The sequence below is a fragment of the Cynocephalus volans genome, chromosome 2 (assembly GCF_027409185.1).
Source record: "Cynocephalus volans isolate mCynVol1 chromosome 2, mCynVol1.pri, whole genome shotgun sequence".
Classification (NCBI taxonomy): Eukaryota; Metazoa; Chordata; class Mammalia; order Dermoptera; family Cynocephalidae; genus Cynocephalus; species Cynocephalus volans.
Genome location: NC_084461.1, coordinates 29,783,033 through 29,811,017, shown reverse-complemented (window position 1 = coordinate 29,811,017; position 27,985 = coordinate 29,783,033). Strand labels below are relative to the sequence as shown.

Here is a 27,985-nt window from a genome sequence, read left to right as displayed (position 1 = left end):
GTGTTATAACACTGTGCTCTAAACAACTGAGCTAACCAGCCAGCCCTGTATTAATCTTTTTTAAGTATATACAATTCAGTGCTGCTGTAAACATGGATGTGCAAATATCTCTTGGAGACTTTACACTCAGTTCTTTTGGATATATACCTAGAAGTGGGATTGCTGGGTCATAATTTTAAATTTGAATTTTTTTTTTTTTTTTTTTAGCAATTTCTATACTGTTTTGCATAGTAGTTGGGCCATTTTACAGTTCCCACCAACAGTGAGTGCATAAGGGTTCCAATTTCTCCCACATTTTGAACACTTGTTATTTTCAGTTTTTTATTATAGTAATCTTTCTAATGGATGCGAGATGATTCCTCATTGTGGTTTTGATTTGCATTTCTCTGGTGATTACTGATATTGAGCATCTTCATACGTTCGTTGGCCATTTGTGTATTATCTTTGGAGAAATTTCTATTCAAGTCTTTTGCCCACTTTTTAATTGGGTTATTTGACTTTTTGTTGTAGGAGTTCTTTATATATTCTGAATATGAATTTCTTATCAGATATGTGATTTGCAAATTTTCTTCCATTCCATATGTTGCCTTTTCACTCTGTTCATTGAGCCTTTTGATGCACAGTTTTTAAGTTTTCTGTAGTCTAATTTGTCTGTTTTTGCTTTTGTTGCCTGTGCTTTTGATGCCTTGATTCTTTCCAATTTGGATGCTTTATATTTCTTCTCCTGCCTATTTGCTCTGGCTAGGACTTCCAATACTGTGTTGAATAGAAGTGACAAATGCATGTATCCTTGTTTTGTTACTGATCTTAGAGGAAAAGTTTTCAGTCTTTGACCATTGAGCATGATGTTAGCTGTGGGAAGCCCTTTTCATAAATAGCTTTTATTATGCATTTCCTTTCATTCTTAGTTTCTGGAGTGCTTTTTGTTTGTTTGTTTGTTTTATCATGAAAGGGTGTTGAATCTTGTTAGACGCTTTTTCTGCATTAGTTGAGATGATTATGTAGGTTTTGTTTTTCATTCTGTTAATGTGGTACATTACATAGATTAGAGTATAGATATGATGAATAAGTCAATTAGAGTACAGATATGATGAATAAGAGCACCTGAACTAGGGCCACACTGCTTAGATGCAAGCTTTGGCTCTGCCACTTAGTAGAAATTAAATGATATCTTGAGTCTCGATTAAATAATTTTCTGCTAGATTTCTATTAATTATAAATTTTACTTTGCTATAAGTGGTAGTTTTTATTAATAAACTAAGCAATCTTATTTCCCTGTTGCGTGATAGAAGTAAACTTTTTACTTAAAGGAGTAATAACTAAAGAGCAGGAAAACGAATGGTGAATAACCATTACAGACCCCTGTAATGACAGTTCTCAAACGTTTTAATTTTAGGACCCCTCTAACACTTGTAATTATTGAGGACCCTAAGAGCTTTTATGTGGGTTACATCAACATTCACTATACAAGGATATTTCAAAAAGTTTGTAGAAAAAAATGAATTAAAAGATAATACAAATCCTTTTATGAACTTTTTGAAGACCCCTATACTAGAAATTAAAATTAATAAATTTTTAAAATATTTATCAAGTTATTTTAAATAATAAACTATTACATATTAACCAAAAGTGTCTTTATGAAAAATGACTAAAATTCAAAAAAATAGATGTGTCATTTTACATTTTTACAAATATTTCTAATGTCTCAGCACATTCTCATATCTGCTGCATTCAGTCTGTTGCAGTAAATTGTTTGGATTAAAATATGTGAAGGCAATCTGGCCTCATGCAGATGTCAATAGAAAAAGGGAGAACCTCATGGACCCTCTGAAGGCATCTTAGGGACTCTTAGGAGTCCTTGGATCATCATACTTTGAGAACCACTGTTGTATAGAAACTAAGGACTTCCACCTCCCAGAGTCCTTCACCTTTAATACATTCCGGTTTTATTTCTTTTGGTGTTAACCTCCTTATTACTACATAATATGCTATTTTTGCCTTTTTTTCTTTTTAGGGTTCAAATTTTATTATTATTCTATTTTTTATTGTAACATAGTTGTACCGTATCTTTGTAATGAGTTGAATATCATTACCTGTGTGCATTCTTTAATTTATTGACTTTATGCACTGTATTTTGATTTCATGCAATCAAGATTAGGACTTAGTACATACCCTCTTCTCATTTCTCCTCTCCCAAAATTTGGTGGTAGACTATTTTTGTTACTGAGACAATATACTCCATTTCTAGTTCCATCAAAGAGACAGTATCTCAGTACTCTCTACTTTTAAGAAAAGAATCTTGAAACTCTTGTGCTTTAATGCCCCTTTTTCTCCACCCCATTCCCCAATTTAAACTCTAGTTTTATTTTTGGTAACATTTACATTATGTTCTATAATCATCGTTTATCTTCTTTAATGTAGGTTGTTTCTAAAACTTAAAAGCAAAAACTGTTTCATTATGTGAAGCCAAGTAACCATTCTGTGATTATAATTCCTAATGTGTTTCATTTTACAGTCCCATACCACTTAATAAAAAGTCATCCTAGGCTTAAGGTCAGATTGATTTTTCCTCTGTCAGTATCATACTAATAGCTCAACTGTGCAGTCTTTTACTGCGATCATAACTTTCTTGAGCAGTTTCATATTTCCTAAAGTTTTTCATTACCTTTTTTTTCTCTTAAATCTTGTCACTGCCTTGTTCATATCTGAAGGTTTTTCTAGTCTCCCTGTCTACTGTCTATTGTGTCTAGTTCTCTGTTTTCCTGGACATCCTTCTCTCATAGGTTTCTGTTCTTCCTCTGATTCCAATCTAAGCTCATTGCTCTCTGGGACTGCTGCACAGCTGCTGACCTGGGCTTTCATCTTTCTCCATTGTTTGCAGAATCCCATGTTTTCTTGGCTTACTTTTTGTTTAGCTGCAGTATACCTTCATGTAGCTTCCTAAGAAAATGTATATAGGAGGTAAACCCCCATTAGTCCTTGAATGTCTAAAATATCTGTGTTCTGTGTCCATAGTTTGATAAGTACAGAAATTCTCCATTAATAATTTCCCTTGAATTTTGAAGACATTATTCTATTGTTTTCTAGCCACCAGTGTTATCAATAAGAAGTCTAATTTTCATTTAGTTGTAGGTGACCAGATTTTTCCTCTCTGGAGAATCGAAGGATCTTTTTTGTTTTTTGTTTGTTTGGTTTTTTTCCTGACCGGTAAGGGGATCACACACCTCAGCACAGTGGGGTCTGCACCACGCTCAGCCAGTGAGCGCACCGGCCATCCCTATATAGGATCCGAACCCGAGGCCTCGGTGCTACCAGCGCCACACTCTCCCGAGTGAGCCACGGGGCCGGCCCTCTTTTTTGTTTTGATATGTTGTAAAGTGCTGTGTGTCTAGGTTTGGTTCTTTGATTCTATTTTGCGCTCTGTAATCCCTTTGAATTTGAAAACGTGCTTCCCTTGGGAGTAGAAAATTTTATTTCTTAATTTCATCTCTTTTCTTTTCTCTCTAGAACTCCTTCTGAATGGATATTGGAACTCGTAGACAGTCTCTCTTTTGTATTTTTCATATCTTCATCTTGTTTATATTCCTCAACTTTACCTTCTAACTACTAAAGTTTTTGTTTTATAGATAAAAATTAGAGTTTTGAAAATTCTCATGTTGCCTTGAGATGTTTATTTCCTATGGGGTCATTCTTATATGTTTTGCAGTTTATAGCAAGCTTTCTTTAAGTGCCTGTTGATTTTGGCTATCTGTTCATTTTTAAGAAAAAAGCAGTAAGGCTGCCTGGAAGCTCTATCTTATTTTGGTGAGGCCTCTGACTCACTCTTTGATAGGTAGGTAGCTGGCCATTAATTTCCAGGGCAAGTCCAAAAATATAGTGTTTTAATTCTTTAATATAAATAATTCCCTAGATATTTTATTTTCCTCCCCCCCCCGCCGAGGTATCCTTTCATTTTGTGTCTGACTCTTAAAGTATTTCTTAACCTTTCTTACATATATTATTATGTTTGTTTTATGATTTATTATTTGGTTTGTCCCAGTTTAAAACTGACTGAAGCTGATTAGATTTTATTTATCCACAGAGGATATTATTATCCAAATAGAAGCTTCTGTTCTACTGGATGCTTACTAAATGAAAATCTTTTCATATTACACAAATGTATTTTTATGGCACGAGACTTGGGTTTTCATTTACTTCATGTCTTGTTCAAGAAATAATTTAAAGACAGTTAAGTTTTACATTTTATGCAGGGAGACAACACCTTTTATTAATACTCCAAGCTAACCATCGATTTGCACTATTTTGATGGAAATCTAATTTTACTTAAACTAATTTGAACTTGATTTGACATGAATTTTAAAAAGTAAATTTCTTTATTTAAACTTACCCACTGGCTAGTTAATGGAACTGGTTATCTACATCATGTAAAAGGTAGTTTTTCTAAGGATATTTGAAATTGAAAGAGAGTTTTCCAGATGGGTCTTGAATAACAAATGAGAATTCTGAAGAGTAGTCATCTGCCCTAGCCCATGGCCCACTAAAAATTGTGACTGGATTATCATTCTTTCTAATGCTTTTGGTAGAGGATATGGTTCCAGTCCAGATGATGGTTAGGGACCTGGCTATACAGACCCAGAGTCAGGTTAGGCAGCCCTAGGGATGTATACAAGGGCACTTTAAAAAGTTCATGGAAAAATAAAATTGAAAGATAATACAAATCCTTCAATGAACTTTTTGAAGTACCCTCCTATGCAGTAATTGCTAAATGCACTGTCATCTTTTTATTATGGTTCCTGGAAAGGGTGACTGTATACTTGAAGAGTGAAAGAGTACTATTAATAATTACACTGGGACATTGGGCATAAACCAGAGCACATATGGTTATTCCTTCCTGAGTCACATGGAGTTTTAGGGTTGGGACTAGAGGGCAGTATAAGTCAAATTGCCTGTCTGGTTGGCTTTTCTTTCCCATTCTATTTCCACCTGCTTTGTGTGTCCTAGAGGACAAGTTTTGGGGACCAAGAAATGTGGACAGATACTCAGTAAGGAGTGTGGGGGGGATGAATGGAGACAGTACGATAGGAATCCAAGACTATCTGAATTTTTATATAACCGAAATTGCTACTGTGCAGTGTAGTCTGGTTGTGTGAAATCCTATTAGTAAATATCAGTTACAAGTTTCACAGACCTGGTATATTTGTATTTTAAATATAATCCTTTTTCTCAGTTCTAGTAATTTGAAAAAGTGTAACTTGTTATTGGTATTTTTCCTTAAGGATGTGGAATTGTCCATAGAAAATGTCAACCCAAAACCAGTTTCCCACTATTACAATATAAATTTTTCTTTCCTGTCTTATTATTGGTGTATACAGTTGGCCCTTAAACAACATGGGTTTGAACTGCATGGGTCTACTTAAATGCAGATATTTATAATGCAAATTTTCAATAATTAGTGTACAGTACTGTAAATGTATTTTCTTTACGATTTGCTTAATAGCATTTTCTTTTCTCTAGCTTACTTTATTGTAAGACTACAGTATATAACACATATACTAAATATGTGTTAATCAACTATTTATGTTATTAGTAAGGTCAATAGTAGGCTATTAAAGTTTTGGGGGAGTCAGAAGTCATACTTGATTTTTAACTGTGCGGGGGTCAGTGTCCCTAACCTCTGAGTTGTTCAGGGGTCAATTGTATGTACAAAATGTTAACTAGTTTTATATCAAAATGTGGAAACCCTCATCCAAATAGAAATTATAAGAGTTTCTTTGGACTCCGTTCTAAGTTTTTTGTTTTTTGTTTTTTGTTTTTCTTTTTTTCTTTTTCATATTGGACTGAAATCTGCCACCCTGTAACTTCCATCTATTGGTTCTAGTTCTGTTCTCTGGAGCAGCATGGAGTAAGTGTCTTCTGTTAGAAGGCAGCACCTATTTCTAGACTGAATTTCCTCAGGTTCTCCACTTTTTATATGAAGTAAAACCCATATCTACTGTGTAAGCTTCATATTGATTCCCTTTGGATACATCCTATTTTATCACTGTTTTTCCCGTAATACAGTTAAAATATGGTGTCCCCAAATTTTAATTCTGTACTATTTTTCTTTGATACCATGCCTATCGGTGCAGAATAGCCTGTACTATAACTGTGAATCGGTTATTCTAATTTATTAGTGAAGCTTCAGCTTATGTCAGGTTTTTAAATTTTCTTAGGTGTTCTTCACTCTTGGCTCATTAAAACTGTGGTCAGCTAAAACTTGCCAGCTCAATAACTGTTGAGCTTTCTTTATTTTAGAAAGCATTTCTGCCTTGGTAATATAGCTTTAGCAAGTGGAATTGTGAGTATATTACTCAGAGAAACTACAACAACAAATACACTTTCATATGCTGATGTCTGTAGGCCTTTGGTTTTATGTGAGTTAAAATAAACATATTCCTATGAGAACTTTAACTGGAAATTCACTTGATTACTGTTTTAGAAAATGTTTTGCCCCTTTGAGGTTTATAACACCGTGCTGTGAGCTAACCGGCCAGCCCTGCCTCTTTGAGGTTTAAATGGTTTATGATTACAAAGCATCTGACTTAGGTCTCCTTTTACAACATGTGCTATTATATTTTTAAGAGAAAAATAAATTTGTATAACAAAATGCTGCCTATAAGCTAGAAAATGTATCTAAAATAATAGATATTCCATTGTAGGGTTTGTACCTTAGAGCGCGACTTCTCAACCTTAGCACAAAACTATGTCAAAAAGTTCATGGAAAAATAGAATTAAAAGATAACACAAATCTTTCTGTGAACTTTTTGAAGACCCCTCATACTTTAGACAATTTGTTGTTGTGGGGAACTGTCCCGTGTATTGTAGGATGTGTAACAGCATCCCTGGCCTCTAGCCACTAGATACCAGAAGCACATACCACCACCATCTCTGCAGTTCAATGATCAAAAATATCTTCAGACATGGCCAAATGTCCCCTGGGGGTAAAATCTTCCCCAGTTTAGAACCACTGCCCTAGAGCACCAGAAGTATTTAAGTCAACTAGTTAATAGTTTCTGCCTTAAGTTTTTTCTGTAATTGGGGTTAGAATATAGTACTTTTCTTACCATGATTTTTTTGTAGAAATTTTTAAAACTATAGAACATAGTAAAGAAATTTACATATAAGAAATACTTTTTAAAAGTTTTAATTTGATCAATTTTTTCCTTTCTTCCTAATACTGTTTCTTATCCCAGTTTGACATCCCTGCTCTGTGATATGATCCATGATCTGAATTGTAATGTATGCGAATATACCATGTATTGAGATTAAGAAATGAAAATTGTAGAGCAGTAACAAATATGGTATTGATTAGGAGATTAATCAAATACTTGGCCTTTTTTAGTCCATGATTAAATTACTTGCAAATGTGCCTGATATTTAAGTTGATAAATAACTTTTTATTTAAGTTGATTAACTCCTGGATTTTAAAAATTAAAGTATATTATATTTATTCTTCTACTCTTACAATATAGCCAGCAGCCAGCTTCGGGTGTAGCCTATTCTCATCCAACTACAGTTGCTAGCTACACTGTCCATCAGGCTCCAGTAGCTGCTCACACAGTTACTGCTGCCTACGCACCAGCAGCCGCCACAGTTGCAGTTGCCAGACCTGCTCCAGTAGCTGTTGCAGCTGCTGCAACAGCTGCTGCTTATGGAGGCTACCCCACTGCACACACAGCAACTGACTATGGTTATACCCAGAGGCAACAAGAAGCACCACCACCACCACCCCCAGCTACTACACAAAACTACCAGGTAAGAAAACTACTAGTCTTAATAGCATTAACATAATTGGTTTCATTGGCCTTAGTGCATGCTATAATGCCCAAGCTGGTGTGTCTCGAACTTGGGTCATGTAAAACATACCTCTAATGATAGAGAAAAGTGAGTGGGTATTCTTAGGTAGTTTGGGGACATAGTCCGAGCATTAAGTTTCCTTGCAGTGAGTTTTGTATTGATAATCCTTCCTCCCTCTCATCAGTAAATTTCACTCTATTATATGTATCTGTGTCTTGCTTTCATTTTGAAAAAGCTTTGCATTAATTACTGAGAATCATGGACCTAAGCTATATAGGGCAAACATATTACATATTTTTTTCCTGAAACTTACAAAAGGTAGAAATTTTGTTGCCTTGTACATTTATCCTGTCAAGATGTTCTTTTTTAGTATATGGCAAAAATTGATCATGCTCTTACTCATCCAGTTGCTTCTTGCCCCGTCTTATGGGACTTATAAAGAAGCCATCTCCAGTTGCTTCTTGTTCAGTCTTATGAGCCATATAGGTCTTTTTTTTTTTTTTTTTTGTCGTTTTTCGGTGACCGGAGTGCACCGGTCAGTCCTATATAGGATCCGAACCCGCGGCCGGAGCGTTGCCGCGCTGCCAGCGCAGTACTCTACCAAGTGCGCCACGGGCTCGGCTTATGGGCCATATAAATTCTCTTTATAATATTATGTTTGAAAATAGTACTGGATTACTACTTGCTTACTTAAATTTGGTCCTAATTTCTTTTGCTTTTGCTTTTGCTTTTGCTTTTTTTTTTTTTTTTTTTTTTTTGGCATCTGGCCAGTTCGGGGATCTGAACCTTTGGCTTTGGTGTTACCAACACCATGCTCTAACCAAGTGAGCTAACTGGCCAGCCCTGTCCTAATTTCTTTAACCTGTTTTTTGTTTTTTTTTATTTGCCTTTAAGATCTGTTTTTTTAAGCTTCGATCCTTCTGGACTTCCACAGTTTTTCTATATTCTTTCTAAAGCAATAGCCATTTACTTTGTGAAGTAAGAAATTTAAATATGAGGGTACTTCAGACAATGCATGGAACGATTTGTATTATCTTTGAATTCTATTTTTCCATGAACTTTTTGAAGTAACCCTAGTATAAGTCAATAATGTTAGTATTTGCTGTTGATTTTTGGCAAGTTACTAAACTTGAAGTTCTTTTGATATGTGTGATTGTGTTTCGTTATGCCCACAGACATAATGTAATAAATTTTGCCGTTTTTAATAGAGTCTATGAAAACCATCATTTTCTGGGTCCTGCCTGTTTCAGTCTTTCCAACTACCTTCCCACCCCTCCTCAGTTTATTCAGTGCCAGAATTCACCCAGCTCAACTTGATCTTTCTTGAAAAAAAGAATGAAAAGAAAGCTGGAGTACTCACAAAGCTTAGTAACACACAGGTGTTCTTTCCTAATACTGTGGAATCCTTCTTTAAGGCAAAACTGCCATAAATTTTTAAATAAAATTAATTTTTATTTAAATAAGTATTATTTTAAAATATTTCAGTGATTGCTCTGATGGCAAAAGTTAAATGTGCTGCTTGAAATGTTTTTGTTCTTACTGGATGAAGTCCAAAATGAATCCTCTTGGTATTGAATTTGATTCTTTTGTGTCTAGGTCTGACATAAAACTATATATTTAGTTTTTTGTTTTCCTTTATTACTCTTTTTTTAAAAAAATTTTGGATCCAAACCCATGACCTTGGTGTTATAAGGCTGCACTCTAACCACCTGAGCTAACCAGTCAATCCTTTATTATACATTTATAAAGGATTGTTTCCCCTGCTACTTCTGTCACAGCAGCATTTTCTTTCATCCCTTTTCTTTAGGACTCGTACTCATATGTAAGATCTACGGCTCCCGCTGTGGCTTATGATAGTAAGCAGTACTACCAACAACCAACAGCAACTGCTGCTGCTGTAGCTGCTGCTGCCCAGCCTCAGCCTTCCGTTGCTGAAACCTACTATCAGACAGGTGGGTTCTATTAACATATATGGTTTCATTATAGACTATTAAAATATATTATTCAGGGTATTTTTTAGTGAAGATAAGCTTTTGAGTTCATCTACACTCATTGTATTATATCATCTTGGGAAGCAGGTTCTCTAGCCATGCCCTTCTCTTCAACTACTAGAATGCCTTTGAGTCACAACGAGAGAGAAGCCCATGGAAGCAATTCATGATCATGCTCTTCTCTCCTGGAAATGTCTTCAGCATACAGTTTCCTTCCTGCTAAAATAAACTGTACAAAAGAAGCTGTGGCAATAACTTCTAACATTCTTATCTTCGCCAGAAATGCCCAGAACGTATTATATTGCTGACTGCCTGTATAACCAATGGAAACTATTTTTATAGGCCCATATTTTTAATTTATCTTTCTCTGATCTGTAATGACATCTGGTTCTGTTATCAGTCACCAATAATGTTAAATATAGAATGGTTGAAATGCAGGAAGTGTTTTGTTTGCAAAGAAGCCTGCATATTTGTAGACTTTAAAAGGTGGACTTTTCATAGAGATTTAGTTGAGAACTTTTAGAGCAAAGTTCTCTGAGTTCTGAAAAGTGGGCAACTTCTTTATTTTTGAAGGACCTGAGGGTGTGGGTAGAGCCTTAGATTGAGAGAAAATAGAATTGGCTTCTGGTACTGGTTTTACCACTAATGTAGGCAACTGATTTTTACCTCTCTTCATCTCTATTCTCTTACCTGTAAATGAGGTAGTTGACCCAGATCTCTTTAGGGATCCTTCTAGTTAAGATTTTATGAATACCTTAAAAGTCACTTAAAAATATTTTGAATTATGATGACTGATTTTTCTTATGGACTCATCTTGTTGATTTGTGTGTATAATAATAAAGTGAACTTCTTGGGTAAGTACAAAGCTTCAGTTGTGTTTAAGAGTGCTGAATTATCTAAGAGTCAGAAGATCTTGCTAGTCTAAGTTCTGATATTGACTGTGTGACTTTTGTAAGTCATGTAGCTCTTGGATATTTCTTCTCTGTAAAATAATATCTTCATCTATGTGTTGTGTCAGTCAAATTTCAGAAGCAGATACAGATAAAAGCTCTAAGGTACTTTTACTTAACTCAGCATAAAATGAGTTTGGCCCCCTGATATTTGGGACTTTCTGGGAAACAACATTTGTATGCTTTAGTGATCATTCATAAGCAATTAATTATTAATTTAGTGATTGATAATAAAGCTCATAAGAGTCTTCCAAATATGCATTTGTTTTGAATATGGTCCAAGGCAGCAGGAAGTTCAGCAGAGACGTTAATAGTAGCCATTTAAGAATAGCTGCATTCAAGCTATTGACATTTGAAGAATTAAGTCAGTAGCACCTTCTGAGTTGGAATTAGGTTGAAATCCACTACGGATAAATCGGTAAAATACCATGAATTTTATATGAACAAGTTTTAAATAATCAAACATTGAAATTATTACTGGGAATTGAAATATATACTTTGAGGCTCTCTGTTCTGTCGCCAGCATTAAGCCTAACTCTCAAGTAGTCTGACTAGCCTAAATACACACATGTACTCTTTTTCTGAAAACTTTTTATTTTTACCATTGTACATAGTACTACTGCAATTGCAGTTAGTTGTAAATTTTACCAAAATATCATTTTGGAAATATGTAGAAAGCATTTGAGAAAAGATAAATTGATTTACATATTATATTAATATTGAGGTTGCGAATTTTACCCATTTTGCCAAGAAGAAATTGGTGGCATAAGATTTAGAGTTGATGTTTACACCTATTCTTTCTAGTTTTTAAGGATGTTGGTATAGTAACTATAGTGGTTCACTCTTCTTATTTTCTGATGTCTCTTTCTCTCTTTAGCCCCCAAAGCAGGTTATAGCCAAGGTGCAACTCAGTATACTCAAGCCCAGCAAACTCGACAAGTGACAGCCATAAAACCAGCCACACCAAGTCCAGCCACCACTACTTTCTCCATTTATCCTGTATCCTCTACCGTACAGCCAGTAGCAGCTGCGGCTACTGTGGTGCCATCCTATACTCAGAGTGCTACTTATAGTACCACAGCAGTTACTTATTCTGGTAAGACTGATAATCTGTGTTTAAATGAGTAAACAAATCACAAAGAGACTTACTAGAAACTGGCTTGATTTTCTATTGAATTATTATTGAATTATTGAATTATTATTCCTCCTAGCAGCAGAATTGAACTAATTGATAGGTGTTAATATAAATATATGTGCATAATGTGATAAATGGACCATACTGGGAATTGTGTGCTTTTTTTTTTTTAATATTAAATGGAAGATCTTAGCAGAATATTAAATGGTCTTTGGGGATTTGAAAGGACTAGTCTTGGGCCTAGCATTGCAATTATAGGAAATAACACCCAGTCTCAACAGGACCATTTCCTTACTGACTTTTCCAAATGAATTTGAAAACTTAAGGTTAACACTCAGAGACCGTCACAAATTATATTGTTTATTGTGGCCCTAGAAGAGCTATATCTCTATATTTATTATCAGGAAGAAGTAATCTTGGAAATATTGGGAGTAGCCTTTTGTAAACATCTATAAGATGGCGGTTATGTAACAAACCTCTTGGACAGAGTAGCTATATTTTTCTTAAATAATTACGTATTTTTCCTAGAAAAATATTATCACTAAAACCTTACTATGTTCACTACTCTTGCTGCTATCTAGCTGAGGCAGTATTGCATTGATTAAAATCACACATGGCCTTTTTGTAGACACTCAGCTTTGTACTGTGTGGTTCGTTGTTTTGCATTTTACTTATTCCTTAATACCCTGTCTTGTTCCATGGAAGTAATATGGGCAATTTCATTTCTTACCTGTTGATGCTTTGTTGTAGCTTGGGTATTAGAAGCCTAGCTACTGAATTTTAAAAATACTTTTTTAATGCTCAGAGGTTTCTTATCTCTTATTCTGCATGCTAAAGAAACAGTGATGAACTAGGCATGGAGTATTTGGGAACAGTGGTTTGTTTTGGCTGGAATATAGGATGTGTGGGATAAATATCAGGAGATGGGGCTGGAAATGTCAATGTGAAAAGCCTTGTATGTTCTCCTGTGGTATCTGTTTTTATCTTGTGGGCAGAAAGGATGCCATGGGGGAGATCTTAAGAAAGGGAGCTGTGGGAATAGATTTGTAAGTTAACTGTGACAACCACATGGCAGTGAATTGGAGTAAGGAGAAATTATTTTCTGTGAGAACTCTGTCTGGGCTGGTGAATGATGAGGACCTGACTAAAGGGGGTTATGGTAGAGAGGCGTTTTATAATCCATTAAAGACACAGTCCAGGATATTCCCTATTTAGGAAAGGAATCTTTTGTTAAGGTCTTAAGACACTATTAAATTTATTATTTCTAGATCTGTCATTCAAGATTTCCCAGTTACAGGTTTTCTGCCTCTCCTCTATCTGACTGACTAGTTGTAATTTTAACCAGGATTATTGCAATGAAATCTAGTGGACACGCTTTTTAAAATGTCCACATTAGCTTCAACAAAATAGGAAGTAACGAAGTATTCTTTCTTATTCTTTGTTTCTTAAATGATGTTCATGCTGCCCCCCAGGTTTATTTACTGCTTTATTACTCGAGTAATTTACCATTATTTTAAAATTAGAAACTATAGATAAACAAGAAAAAAGGGGAAAGAAGTTAAACTACTGAACACCCACCCCTGGACACTAATAATGGTCACTAACAATTTAGTGCATGTAAAGATATGCACTATCCTTTTCTTCCATGGGAATATACATATATAAATATCATAGCTTCTTTATAAAAATGAATTAGTCTTATGCACACTATTCTGTAAACTGCTTTCTTCTCATTGTGAATGCCCTTTCATATCACTAAGTGTAGAGATATATCATTCCTTTGATGGTTTTTTTCCCAACTTTTTATTTTGGAAATGTTTCATTCTGTAGAAAAGTTGAAAAACTAGTATAAGAATCACCCATATACCATTCATCTAGATTTACTAATTATTCATAGTTTGTCACATTTGCTTTATTTCTCTTTTCTCTTAAAACCTATTTTCAAATGGCTCAATGGTATATTTTAAGTTATAGACATAGTATTTTGCCCTGATTTCTTCAGAATGTATTTCCTAAGGATAACGACATAGCCGCAATGCCAATATCATAAAAGAGGAATTGAACACAGATACTATCTAACATATAAATTTCCTCAGTTGCTCATGAATGTCTTTTACGGCTGCGCTTTATATGTGTTTAGTGTGTTTGTGCTTTGTTTTAAATTCCAGGTCCAATCGAGGATTATAGATTATATTTAGTTGTCATACCTAGTTAGCTTCCTTAAATCTAGAACAATCCCCTTTTTATCATGTCTCTTGTGACACTGACATTTTTGAAGAGTTCAAACCAGTTGTCTTGTAAATTATCATACAACCTGGATTTATGTGATGATTTCTTTATATTTAGATTCAGGCAGCTTTTTAGACAAGAAAACTACTTGAGTGTACTTTCCGTTTTATCACATCAGGAGCACATAATAAATAATGTCAGTTTATTTCTTATCGATGATGCCTTCACTGGTTAAAGTGGTATCTACCAGATCTCTCTGATATAAAGATACCTTTTCCCAAGTAATCTGTTGGCCTGTTTCTCAACTACCTTTCACCCTATTGTGTTAGATTCTTTACTGATCTCTAACTGAATCAATTTCTGCAATAGTAGTTGCAAAATCGTTTCACACTGATTCTTAGGTATTCTGTCTAAAGAAGAGTTCCCTCCTTTCACGTCTTTTTTGATATTACTGTGGACTTTTTTTATTCAGTATATTTTAATCCATTACTCTCATTTCTCTCTTTGAGGCTCACATTGTCCCAAATTTGTCCATTGGGATCTTCTTCAGACCAGCTCCTGAGTCTTTTTGACATAGCCTCATTAAACTTTGAGCCCTTGTTTCTTTTCTGTCACCGTAAGTTGTTACAAATGCGCTTTGAACTTTCCCTTCCCTAGACTTAACAATCAGCCATTTCATGAAGGAGCCATGGTTTCTTATAAATGCCAATGATATTTAGAAACCATTTGAATGGCTGCATAGTTTTTTATTGAATGGATGTACTATATTTTAAAAAGTGTGTGTTTGGGGACATTTAGTTTTACATTACATAAAAACCAGAAACAACACTAAGTAAAACAGTCATAACATGTAAAGAGTTACGCATTTGCCCACTTAGTTCCCAGTAAATTCCTAGTTATGGAACTGTTATGTCAAAGAATATGTACTTTTTAAAGAATATGAATACACTGTGAAATTGCCATCTGGACAGATCATTGTTAGGGTTTCTGAGTTCTATATATGTAATTTTTGGCAGCTGCAACTTAAGTCAGCTATTCTTTTTATTTCATTAAATAAGGAGTTCTAGAATATTGCTGTCTGCTAAATGGTGACTTGTATGATGGATTTATTACTGAAATATGTTTTTGGTTTTGACATTGTGCCTTTAAAAATTATATTTCAGCTGTTCTGATAATGTAGCTTACTAATTGATAAACATTTTTAATAAAAGTACTTTTTAGGTGAAACTATTTTAGATTTCAAAAATTGAGCTTTTATTTAATTTGTAGATACAACCTTATATTTGTTTCCCCATAATCCTTTTATAAGAAATGGACATTTGTTTGCTAGTAGTCACAGGAGAATTTAAGGTGTTCTTTAACAGAGTTCCAGCTTACCTTTCATTGCACACTTTGGGTTTTTTTGAACAAAGTAGTAAGCTATAAACTTGCCTTTTACTAGTTTTAGAATACCAGTGTGCAAGATGGATATTATTTTATAAATATTAAGCTTAACCTGGTGATTTTTGTGGTTAAAATAACTATTTAAAGAACCTCACCATCTCTCAGCCTCAGTTTTCTCATCTGTAAAGTAAGGATAGTGATATCTGCCTTGTAGATCTGTTCTGAAACTAATGTGTCTGGTACACTGCTTCGCTTATTGAAGACATAGTCATTCAGCACTGGTTAGCCTCTTTTGCCATTATTCTACTTTTTGTTTTCTTGATACATATTCATGAAGTTATATTTAAGTGGCATTTTTATAGTTTCTATACATAAGGAACAATGTCATTTGGAAAATATATATTATAAAGATTTTATATAAAAATCATTGTCTTAATCAGTAATCTATAAACAACTTTATTATTTTTAATTGGATAATTTTATGATATTTCTTTATAGTGAAATTTAAATTGTATATGTTTTTGCCTATAAATTTGAAAGCATTTGATTATGAGCTTACTTATGTTCTTTTATCACATCCTTAAGTAGCAGATAACATTGCTAAGACTGCCCAGTAAAGAGTTTACTGATATATAGTTTATCTTTTAACCAGTCATACCAGTTGTTTTGTCATTGTTTTTTATCTGATCATATGCTTATCATTGATATAAATCCACCTACTTCTCTATACTTTCATTTCGGATGTTTTCTTATCTATTACCATACTTTGTCTTACAAGTTTATAAACACTTCTATATTGTAACAGCCTGACATAAAAATCTAGAGAGGCTTTTTTAAAAAATTGCTCGACTACTTTTTCTCCTGGATGTGTTTAATTTCAGATTCCTGTGATTCCAATTTCCCATACATTTTAGCTCTCACCCTTCCAATTTAAGTTTTTTTTCCCTGTTTGTATAGATATGGTGGAATCAGTGTGTCAAAGGTCTTTTCAGTGTAGCAAAAAGTTCAATTCTCCTTAAGTATTCTGCATCCTGGCACTAGGAATCTCTTTCATGAGCCTTCTGTCACTCTTTGCCCACCTATTGCCACTTAAGGGAATAAAGAAGTCTAATTTTGAATATGGTGACTAGGGAACCTACCATATTTCCAGACACCTTAGTTTAGAAGTGGTAAATTTTACAATTTTCAGGTAGGCTTATATATAAATCAGCAACTTTGTCATATTTAAGTTTTTTACATTTTAAAATCTATAAATCACTGAAAATAACATGTATATATTGTCAATAATTAGCATAACATGCTTATTCAGTGGAGACTTTGAACAATGGAAAGGGATGGAGTACATACATTTAACCAGAAAGCACAGTGCTTTTTCATCTTTTGAAGATGAGAACCAGTGGTATTGATACTTAATTCCAGAATTTTTTTAACTGTTGTCCTATATTTCATCTGAACTCCAGCTCCATATCACAAATTTCTGCTGAGCTTTATCTACTTCACTTCCCCAAACGAGCTTCTATCAGCTCCATGCTTTTATCAGTTGCACAACCCAGTTGATCACTGGGTGGGGCACAGAATCTCATGTCATCTTTATTTATTTTCCTGTTCTATCCTCTTAGCCACCAAGCATGTCATATCTTACCTTCATGAGGTTTTGCTTCCCCATTCCCCACCTGCCATCTAGTATCCTACTTCAGATTCTTTCTCAAATTCAGCACTTCCCAAATTGTGTTCAGAAGATTTCTGTTTGGGGAAATATTAACAAGTTCTGTAACCACATAAGTTTGTCAAACACTATCACATCCCTCCAGTTGAACTATAAGCTTCTTGAAAGCGTGGGCCAAATCTTGTACTTTCTTTTTACCTCCATAACACCTGGCATGTGTTGAGTAAATACTTGTTGAGTTACTTAAGGAGGATAAGATTTTTTTCTGGGTTCCATGAAATACACATTATTTATAAACATGCACATGTAAATCTGCCTTTATCAGCAGGATTTATTGAATTTAAATTTATAACTAACACTTAACTCGTCCATATTTATGTAACATAATCTTTGTTTGATTTTATTTGTAAGGTACATCTTATTCAGGTTATGAAGCAGCGGTGTATTCAGCTGCATCTTCCTACTACCAACAACAGCAGCAGCAACAGAAGCAGGCAGCAGCAGCAGCTGCTGCTGCTGCTGCAACAGCTGCCTGGACAGGGACCACCTTTACTAAAAAAGCACCATTCCAAAATAAACAACTGAAACCAAAACAACCTCCCAAACCACCCCAGATTCACTATTGTGATGTTTGTAAGATCAGCTGTGCTGGACCACAGGTACTTATGTTGTATGTTTTACCATGAGTCTTTAGTGGTTATTCTTGGTAGTTAAGTATGGTTGATATTCTAACTCTTGTGCCTACAGAGAAAGTTTATGTTTTCTTTCCTGTTAGGTTTTAACTAATGTGTACATATTTTGCTGAACAGTCATTTTTTAAAAGCTATTTGTATTGAGATTTGAGAACTGTATTCAGGGTGCAAAAAAATGAACTATAAAAGTGATTGTAAATGTAAATGAAAAATGGGTAAATTGTGCCCAAATACTTTGCTTTTTAAATAAAATTTAAAGGTAGTTTTAAAGTTTTATATTCATATTAATTGAGATTGGGGGGTAAGATCAAATTTGTGTTTCTGTTCTTTTTTAGCATCCATAATTTACTTTGTAAAGCCTATATACAAAATTCTTCAACTTAAGACGGTTGGTTACTGATAATCTGTAATTTTCAAAATTGCACATCTAATGAGACCGACGTTTGTACATGCTTTATAAGATGTTACTTATTTCTGTAATCTCCATGAGGGGAATAGGAGCTTTGGGCATAAGAAAAGTGTAAAGTGTCTTTTTCAAATATATCAACTAATGAAGCATGCAAGACCATTATTCCTTTTTTGGTTTGGTTTGGTTTCTGGTTGCTAAGCCTTAAAATGTGTGATCTAGGCATGAGTCTGTTTATAAAAACTAATGGGTTCAACTGCCTTTTCACCTTATTTGTTATTATTCTAAGTGTGTCTAGTTTTTATATAAAAATTTGGTGAGAAGCTTGGCAGATAAAAGGCATATTATTTGAAAAGAAAAGATCAGATTTTGACTTTCTAGTGGTTTCTTCAAATTATATCCATCTCCCGCCTCTGCCCTACCTATGTGCATTCTTTATTCACTGGATAAGTTCTATTATTAATACTGAATTTTGGGGTATTTTCAATTACTGGCATTCCTTGAGTTACTAAAACCAAATTAGGGAACATTTTAATATATGTGGCTAGATTTATAAGACTTTCTTGTTTTGAGTATAATAGGAAACGGTTTTCCTGTGATTGCGTGGTTGGTGGGGCAAGTGGGGAATGTAAACATGAAAAAGCAAAAAGGATGTTGGTTTTAGTATTTGAGGAATGTATCCTACACTGTGTTGACTGTTTAGAGAGGATGATGCCATGAGTAGCATACATGAACATAAGAGATTTATTGACAGTGTGAGTGCCCATATGAAAGAACAGAACATGGCTCTAGGGTGATATGCTAACAGCAGCATTTGGAATGAGTATGTATGAGGCTGACCATTGATTTGGGGTACTGGATGGTTACACATGAACAGGTCATGGGTACTTCTGGAAGTCAGAGGCAATGTCGTAAGGGGTTAAGGAGCCTTAGAGAAAAATACCATGAGATTGTGAAGTAGAATCTAGGTGTGCTCCCAAGAAAGGGGACAGTAAGTCAGCTCAGATTTAGGGGGCCACGGTTGTAGTCCTGGGTCTGCCACTAACTGTGTGGCCTTGGGCAAGTTAGAGACTATAACTTATTTGGGCTTTTGTTTCCTCATTTACATAACAAGGACTTGTCCTAGATAAGTGAGGCTCAAACAGCTTCATGGAGCCACTTCAGGCCACTGCAGCTAATAAGAGAATCAAATGCTTGGGCCTTAGGTCTCCCTCTTTTGTTTAAAAAACATCAACTTCCCTTACTTGTGCATATGATTTCATTTGGAGAATGGATTCTCTTGTTTAAAAACTGGAACATCATTGTTTTAGATAATCTGTAAAGTCTCATCCAGCTCTGAAATTCTATGATGAATATGCAGTTTTATGTGGATCATTTGTCTGTCTTAAAAACAATTTTAAAAATAAAATATGAAAGAGGAACCATTTGGCCTTACTCAAAAAAACAAAACAAAATCGCCCACCTGTCTTTTTAACCTCCTCTCATTTTAATTAACTGCCTTCCTCAATTGTCTGCATTCAAGATGCTTTTTAATATATACTTTTACTATTTTATTGGGTAATATTACCATAACACTTTTTTCTTGCATATATGTATTATTTTGGCTCTTGTGTATTTCAAATAAACTTTTGTTTAGGGTGACATGCATTCTAGTGCAGATTCTATGTCAAAATGCATTCTGAGTTAGAAAAGTGAGTTTTATGAATAAAAATACCTGTTTGTAAAGAATCTTGTTACGGAGCCGGCCTGTGGCTCACTTGGGAGAGTGCGGTGCTGATAACACCAAGGCCACGGGTTCGGATCCCTATATAGGGATGGCCGGTTAGCTCACTTGGGAGAGCATGGTGCTGACAACACCAAGTCAAGGGTTAAGATACCCTTACTGGTCATCCTTTTTTTTTTTTTTTTAAATCTTGTTACCATACAATAACTTTTTTTTTTCTCTTTCAGTGGGGTAGGAGCATTTCCCCTCCTCATCTTAATCATTTAATTAAATAATTTCTTTGTTGGAATAGTCACTGTCTGTTAGCATTCTGTGTCCAGTATTATACACAAGCAATAAAAGATATAAATTCTTGAAATGGAAAGCAGTTGCTTTATTTTACAGTTGTCTGTGAAAGTACTTTGTAACTCAGAATATTAGATAAATGTATTCTTGGTAAACGGTACAGAGAACAACAGATATGTCACATATATACCACAGGTATACCACATACTGGGTTCTTCACCTTTTTCTAAAATTTGTTTTGTTCTCGTTTTTAAATGAGTATTAGAGATTCGAAATGAATAATCTTAAATGATGTAGAAAGAAAAGTATCAAAGCAAAATCTGCCCTTTTTGTTTGAAACAGACTTACAAAGAACATTTAGAAGGACAGAAACATAAAAAAAAAGAAGCTGCATTGAAAGCTTCACAAAATACCAGCAGCAGCAACAACTCTACTCGTGGAACTCAAAATCAGCTACGTTGTGAGCTCTGCGATGTGTCTTGTACAGGAGCGGATGCATATGCTGCCCACATTCGTGGTGCTAAGCATCAGAAAGTAGGTGTTTTTTTCCCCACACACCCTTACATCCTACTCTGTTTTTCTTAACTTTTTCAATGGGGGTTTAAGTAAAAGTGGCTTCAGATTTTGAAGACTTTGTGCATTATAAGCCTTGTTTATATGCTGAGGAACATAAAGGTGACATCAAATAGTCATTGCTTAAAGAGGGAAAGACTGGAGACCTTTTTCTTTAAATCGAACTGAAATGTTTATTTCACTAATTGGAAATTGTCATATGATTATTTCCTTTTGTCTTAGTTATATAGATTGGTATGCATGTGGCCAAGTCATTCCATCTTTCTCTGCCTCAGTTTCCATACCTGGTAGTAGATGGAATATGTATATCTGCTTCACAGAGATTATCTTGACAGTAATGAGTTTTGTATATAAAAACATGTAACAAAAAAAAATGACAGAAAAATATAGTTTAGATTTTTATTTTATAATGTCATTCAGACAAACTTTTTAAAAAATCTACACTTTGAGTTTCCTGACAAATAAATGTGCTTTTGTTTTGTAGGTGGTTAAATTACACACGAAACTTGGTAAACCTATTCCTTCAACAGAGCCAAATGTTGTTAGCCAAGCTACTTCTTCAACAGCTGTATCTGCTTCCAAACCAACTGCCTCACCTTCAAGCATTGCAGCAAGCAATTGTACTGTGAATACTTCATCAATCACAACTTCTTCAGTGAAAGGTCTTACGACCACAGGAAACTCATCTCTTAATAGCACATCCAACACTAAAGTATCAGCAGTGCCTACAAATATGGCTGCCAAGAAAACATCTACACCCAAAATAAACTTTGTTGGCAAGTACTGATCCTCCTAACTCTGTCAAAGTGATATTTCTTGTCCATTGCAGGGCTAATCCTTCTGCTTATGCTCTTGGACCTGTCTCTTCCTTTCTTCTCTGGGACCTTGTTCCTTCACATATATGCCGCTTCCCCCCCCGCCCCCCTTTTTTAAGGTCCGTTCTCTACTGGTTTCTTCCCTTCAGCCACGCAGAAATACCTGTGACTTCCTGGTCGTTAAAACACACACATGTACAAACTTTTTTCAATTTCTGCAATCTTCTCAAGCCGTTAACATAATTCTTTCTTTCTCTACTTCTGTACTTCCTGTCCAGTGCTCAGTCTGCTATAGTGTTTCCACTTCACCCTTTTCTGAAACTACTTTCAGGAGTCACCAAGGACCTAATTGCCAAATCCATTGGTCAGGTTTTAGTTTCATTCTGGTGAACTTACTAATATTTGACACAATTGACTGTTATACCTTAAAGCTTAAGATATATCTTTATATCTTAATTATATGTCTGCCCACCCCTTTCTCAAGTGTCTTTATTGGTTTTCCTGCCTGCATGTTCATTAAATGGTAGTGTTCCTAAAATTCTGACTCTGGGTCTCATCTCATTCCAATATTCATGGGTGGTTTCATCCATTCCCATGTGTGCAGTGACTTTAAAATCTTTTTGGCAAATTCAGAACTCCCACTTAAGTTCAAGAGCCATATTTTAGGTATTTTCTGGTCATTCTCTATAGGGCTCTGTAGGTGCTTCCTAGTGTGTCCCATTCTAACCCATTAATTTATAATGATAGTACCATAAAATAATCTCATAAAATTGCTAATTTTTTGAATGGAAATATTTATTGCTGCCTCCAGCTGTTTACTCAGTTCTTTGGTTTCTATTGCTATAGTATTTCTACAAAAAAAAGTCTTTTCTTCTTTATTACCATTGCCTTGTTTTTTAGGCCTTTAAAAGTCTCTTTCTTAGAGCTTTGCATCTAATCTCTTCAATGTATTCTTCATACTCTATTAAACAGTTATTTTATTAAAATACATATCAAATTGGGTTAGTCTCCTGCTTAAAAATCTTCAGTGACCTTCCCCTTGCCTGTAAGATAAAAATCTGTATTCCCTAATTATGTCATATGAGGCCCTTCATAATCTGATCCCTGCCTCCCTTTCTAGCCTTATATCATGACCTCGTTAGTGATTTATACTGAATTACTGACTCTTCCTTAAATTTGCCATAGTTTTTTTAACTCCACATTCCTGTGCTTTTTTTGTACATTTTATTCTTTCTGTTTACACAGCATTCTCATTTTTTTTTCCTGTCCAGTTCATACTCATTAAATTTCTTTCAAAGCCGAATTCAAGTGTCTCACTATTTGTGAAGCCTTCCATAACTGGATCAGGTGAAATTGTAATGGCTCCTTTCCTCTGCATTCCCACAAATTCAGTTCATACTTAACTGCAGTGCTTATCACATAGTAACATAATTATTTGTATCTTCCCTTAGATTGTGGGTACCTCAAGGCAGCTATATTATCTTATTCTTACTATATTGCCAGAATTTAGGACAGTGCATGTTGTAGGTACTTAAAAAAATATTTTTGAAAGATTTAAAAGCGGAAAATTCACAATTTATATGATATTCTCTTGGACAGTTATTTAAAGTGTTAGGTTGAATTGATTAAAATGAAAGCTATAATTTATAGTTAATTTTCTACTTCAGTTCAAAATAACAACAATAAAAAAAAATCTGTTGTAGATAACTCTTTGTGTAAGTTTATGTCTGACTTCAGTAGATAATAAGTTAAAGGAAATAAGCAGTGATAGAACCTAAATTAGTTCCATTTCCTTCCTTAGTAAAAAACTTGATTTGAACTAAGTTTCTAATGAAAACTGATCACTGAACTTACCTATTTTTTTTAAAGGAATAATACTGTTCATTTGTTCAATCACTTGGCAAGTACCTAGAGATACAAACATGATTTAGGCTTAGTCTCTTACCTTTCAGGTATCTGCTATTCACTTTTAGTTACTTGGTGTTATGAGACCCAAGGGATCTATGGGGATGGTGATGAGAAGATTTTGGGATATTGGGAGGTAGAAAAGGGAAAAATTCTGAAACATTTCATTAGTAAGATAAAAAAGCCAAGTAGTTTCAAAATTCTTATCTATTATAGGTCAAACAGGAGTTTGACTGTTGGTAGAAACAATAAGAATTTTAACTTTTCATTGTATCAGGTTTATACATTTATACAAAACTAAAATTACTGTAACTTTTTGATGCTTTTTTAGGTGGTAATAAGCTGCAGTCAACAGGAAATAAAACAGAAGACTTAAAAGGAACCGAATGTGTTAAAAGTATTCCTGTCACTTCTGCTGTGCAGATTCCAGAAGTAAAGCCAGACACAGTGTCAGAACCAGTCACACCTGCATCTCTTGCTGCTTTGCAGAGTGATGTGCAGCCAGTGGGCCATGATTATGTGGAGGAGGTATTGATTTTGAGAATACCATTGCTGTGAAATGTGATAAAGGGAGAAGTATATCACTTTGTTGCAAGAATGCTTTACTTGTAAAATTCATTTATACTGAATTATATTTAGATTTAGGTTACTTATGAAAGAATATCAAAGGAATCTTTGTTATAAAAAAGTATACCTTTTAAGCTTTACCCAAGGGACATCACAATTATTTTTTGTTTAATTTTATATTCTTTTTCCTGTTAACACTGTTACCGTGGTATAAAGTAACTTTTCATTTATTTGGCAGGCATTCTTGTAACGTACCCTTCAACTGTCCTAAAACAAAAAGTTTAAAAATTCTGAGCAGCAAAAACATTGCTGGAGCAAGCCAATATTATCTCTTTTTGAACAGTCACTTAGTTTCATATATAAAATTGAAGTTGCTAATTTAACAAATCTTTATTTGGTTTCTCAAGCTAATTAGAAAAGTATTCCTATTTTATGGGTAAAGTAAACTCTGTCAAATGGAGGAGTGAGGGGACATCAGCGGGGCTTGAATAAATATTTGCTCTTAGTAGAAAGACCATACAGTAGTGTAAACACTACTATTGACTTTCACTTTATTGTAGAGCATGCGTAGGTCTTCTGAGCTTCAGTGTCCACATCTATAAAACTGAGATATTCTCCAACAAAGTTGTGAAGATTATATGAAATAAAGTGCCTGGTATGGTGCCTAGCGTATAGTAGGTTTCCGGTAAATATTTGTTTCTTCATCCTTTTTTCGCATCAAGAAAGACAACATATCCATGTTGAGTTCTTTGTATACAAGGTGGACAACTGATTTATGTAATTTATAAGTAGTTTACAAACAATTCTAGCAAAGTTATATCTTACAAGTGCAAGATTTGGTTATCTTAAAAAAAAAAAATGTTCTCAGCCCAAACACCCTAATTTCTGATGATGCTGGTTAGTTAAGTAATCTTTCTCTTCAGATAATTGCATTCGGAGCCAACCTTAAAGCTTGTACAATTTGAACTTGGTATTCATTATAGACTAGTAACATTCTAGTGTAATTGTCCTCTTCATCGTGCATTAGAAAAAATTCTTCACTTGCCATAAATTTACAAGTGTAAAATCTTGAGCTTTGAGAAATTAATATATTATGCCTTTATTCATCTTTATCGCCATCTCCAAGAACAGTACCTGGTCAGTAGCAGGTATTCTGTAACTATTTGTTAGAGAATTTAAGAATTTAGCTACACTTAAATCTAAATGTTTCAATATAGACAAAAAAGACTAAAATGAAAGGTAATTACGAAAGCAAATATATGTTAACACATCATGTACACTAGAGTTAAAAAGTTCTTTTATTTCCAGTTTCTATAGTGTATCCTTTTGAAAAACTATACACATTGCCACTTATTTTTTTTCTCACTTCAAATTCTAATTGTTCACAGCTTCATCAAAGTATCTGTGAGAGTTTATTAATGAAATCTTCAACTGTAACATTCCTGTTAATGACTTCAATTTTTCCTTTCCATGCCAAGGTACGAAATGATGAAGGAAAAGTAATTCGGTTCCATTGTAAATTATGTGAGTGCAGCTTTAATGATCCCAATGCTAAGGAGATGCACTTAAAAGGGCGAAGACACAGGCTTCAATATAAAGTGAGTAAAATTTCAGCTGTTACAACTCAGAACATTCCGTGTGGAAAACAAAGCATCTATACACAACTCACCCAGTCCCGGAATGCCTATTCTAAGATTAGTGTGTCATGTTGATAGACTCATTTAGACAGACTATTTAGTAGTTTATTATAATAAGTAACAGTAACATGACCATATTTTAATTAGTTTCAGTAGTTGTGGCAAAATAAAACTGAAACATTGCTTAGATCAAGTAATCATGTAAAGATAATTGCTTCACATAGTGTGTTTGAAAAATTGTCAGGTTTCCACCTACCTCCTTTATCTTGGTAGAATTGCCACTAAAATAGATGAATTGATATGTTGGAAAATCCCTTCATTTATCTTACCCTGGAAATTTTTCATTGAATACACTTCAAGTGTTAAGATAAATCTAAGTATTGTATTTAAGGTTTTCAGGTAGGGCTGGCCCGTGGCTCACTTGGGAAAGTGCGGTGCTGATAACACCAAGACCATGGGTTCAGATCCTATATAGGGATGGCCGGTTAGCTCACTTGGGAGAGCGTGGTGCTGACAACATCAAGCCTAGGGTTAAGATCCCCTTACCGGTCATCTTTTTAAAAAAAAAAAAAAAGTTTTCAAGTGGGCTAGAATAATGCAATAGAAGCGTGTTTTCTCTTTTAAACACGGGTAGTGGAAATTAGTAAAAACAGTGTTAAAGTGTAGTACTTTTATATGAAAAAGAAACCTTTTAGCCCCAATGCAGACATTTAGAATCATCTACTTATAAACAAGTAAAAGTAAATATCCATGAGTCCCCCTAAGGATTTCATAAGACTTGCTATTGATTAGCACTAAGTTTTACATACTTCTTGCATACTAAGTATATAATTTTAAACTTGAATAGTTAAGAATTTTTATTAATGCATTCTGAGTTTTTTCTCCAATTGAACATATTATTAATAGGAAATTTACAACTAAAAGCCTCCATGATCAAAGAATATGTGTGATTGTATGATTAAGAATTCATGTACATTGTGGAGTGGAGGGCTGCTATTTGTTTTAAATGTCTTGTCTGAATTAACAGAAAAAAGTAAATCCAGATTTGCAAGTAGAAGTGAAGCCCAGTATTAGAGCAAGAAAGATTCAAGAAGAGAAAATGAGGAAGCAAATGCAGAAGGAGGAGTATTGGCGAAGACGAGAAGAGGAGGAACGTTGGAGAATGGAAATGAGGTAACATCTTTAGCTTTTAAAAGTATGATAATAAGTGGTTGAGCCTTTCTAAAATACCTTAGCTGTTCTGGGTATGTGACTCCCATTTAGAGCATCCAGATGTATTTAATGTACTTTCAATTTTCACTTTTCAGGAAGATCCTAGGTCTAGGAAAGACATGCATTAAAATTAAGTTATTGGCTATACTAGTATTTGACCGTGGCCTTGGTATTAGGAATTATGTGGTAAGTGGTATCTTATATATATTAAATATATGAGGAAATAGTTTAATACTATAAATAAGTGCCTTAGTTTGAAACAAGCAAAAATATTCTGAATGTAAGATTTGGTAGTTTCTATATTATTAATGTTTTTTAAAAAGACTTCTGTTATAGAAACTTTAGAGGCTACAGAGGAAGAGAATTGAGAAAATATATCTTCCAGAGACTTATGTTTATATGTATAAATGTTAAGTTTTGAGATATAACTCAAATCTATAAATTGTACAATTCAGTGTTTTTCAGTATATTCATAGAGTTGTGTAACAATCACCACAATCAATTTTAAAAATCTTCATAATCCCCAGGAGAAACCACAAACCCATTAACATTATTCTCTATCTGTCCCCCAAACCCTGCCACTCTTCCACCACAGCCTCCTCTCTCTCCAGTCCTGGATAACCACTAATCTACTTTCTGTCTCTGTAGATTTGTCTATTCTGGAGATTTCATGTAAATGGAAACATGCAATTTATGGTCTTTTGTATCTCGCTTCTTTCAGTTAGCATAGTGTTTTCAAGGTTCATCCATGTTGTAGCATGTATCAGTATTTTGTTTTTTTATGCTGACTAAAACTCCGTTGTATGGATGTACCACACTTTGTTCACCAGGATATTTGATGTTGACAGATGTTTGAGTTGTTTTCATGTTTTGGCTATTATGAATACTGCTGCTATGAGCATTTGTATACAAATTTTAAAATACAGTTTAAAAAATAGGAACAAAAGTATATTATAAACATTTTATAACCTACTTTTTTC

The 27,985-nt window shown here is 34.3% G+C and overlaps 1 protein-coding gene across 3 annotated transcripts in view; it reads left to right on the top strand.

The window, feature by feature from the left end:
• ZFR (zinc finger RNA binding protein) overlaps positions 1 to 27,985 on the top strand; it is a 75,761-nt gene that overhangs the window by 13,674 nt on the left and 34,102 nt on the right. For 2 of the 3 annotated variants that reach the window (XM_063086400.1, XM_063086402.1), the window contains exons 3-12: positions 5,879 to 5,902; positions 7,512 to 7,794; positions 9,644 to 9,788; positions 11,655 to 11,873; positions 17,602 to 17,849; positions 20,639 to 20,830; positions 21,354 to 21,645; positions 23,921 to 24,117; positions 25,635 to 25,754; positions 26,821 to 26,966. In XM_063086400.1, coding sequence (XP_062942470.1) covers positions 5,879 to 5,902; positions 7,512 to 7,794; positions 9,644 to 9,788; positions 11,655 to 11,873; positions 17,602 to 17,849; positions 20,639 to 20,830; positions 21,354 to 21,645; positions 23,921 to 24,117; positions 25,635 to 25,754; positions 26,821 to 26,966 — 1,866 coding nt within the window. The remainder of the gene's footprint in view (positions 1 to 5,878; positions 5,903 to 7,511; positions 7,795 to 9,643; positions 9,789 to 11,654; positions 11,874 to 17,601; positions 17,850 to 20,638; positions 20,831 to 21,353; positions 21,646 to 23,920; positions 24,118 to 25,634; positions 25,755 to 26,820; positions 26,967 to 27,985) is intronic. The other variant, XM_063086401.1, reaches the window with a different exon arrangement.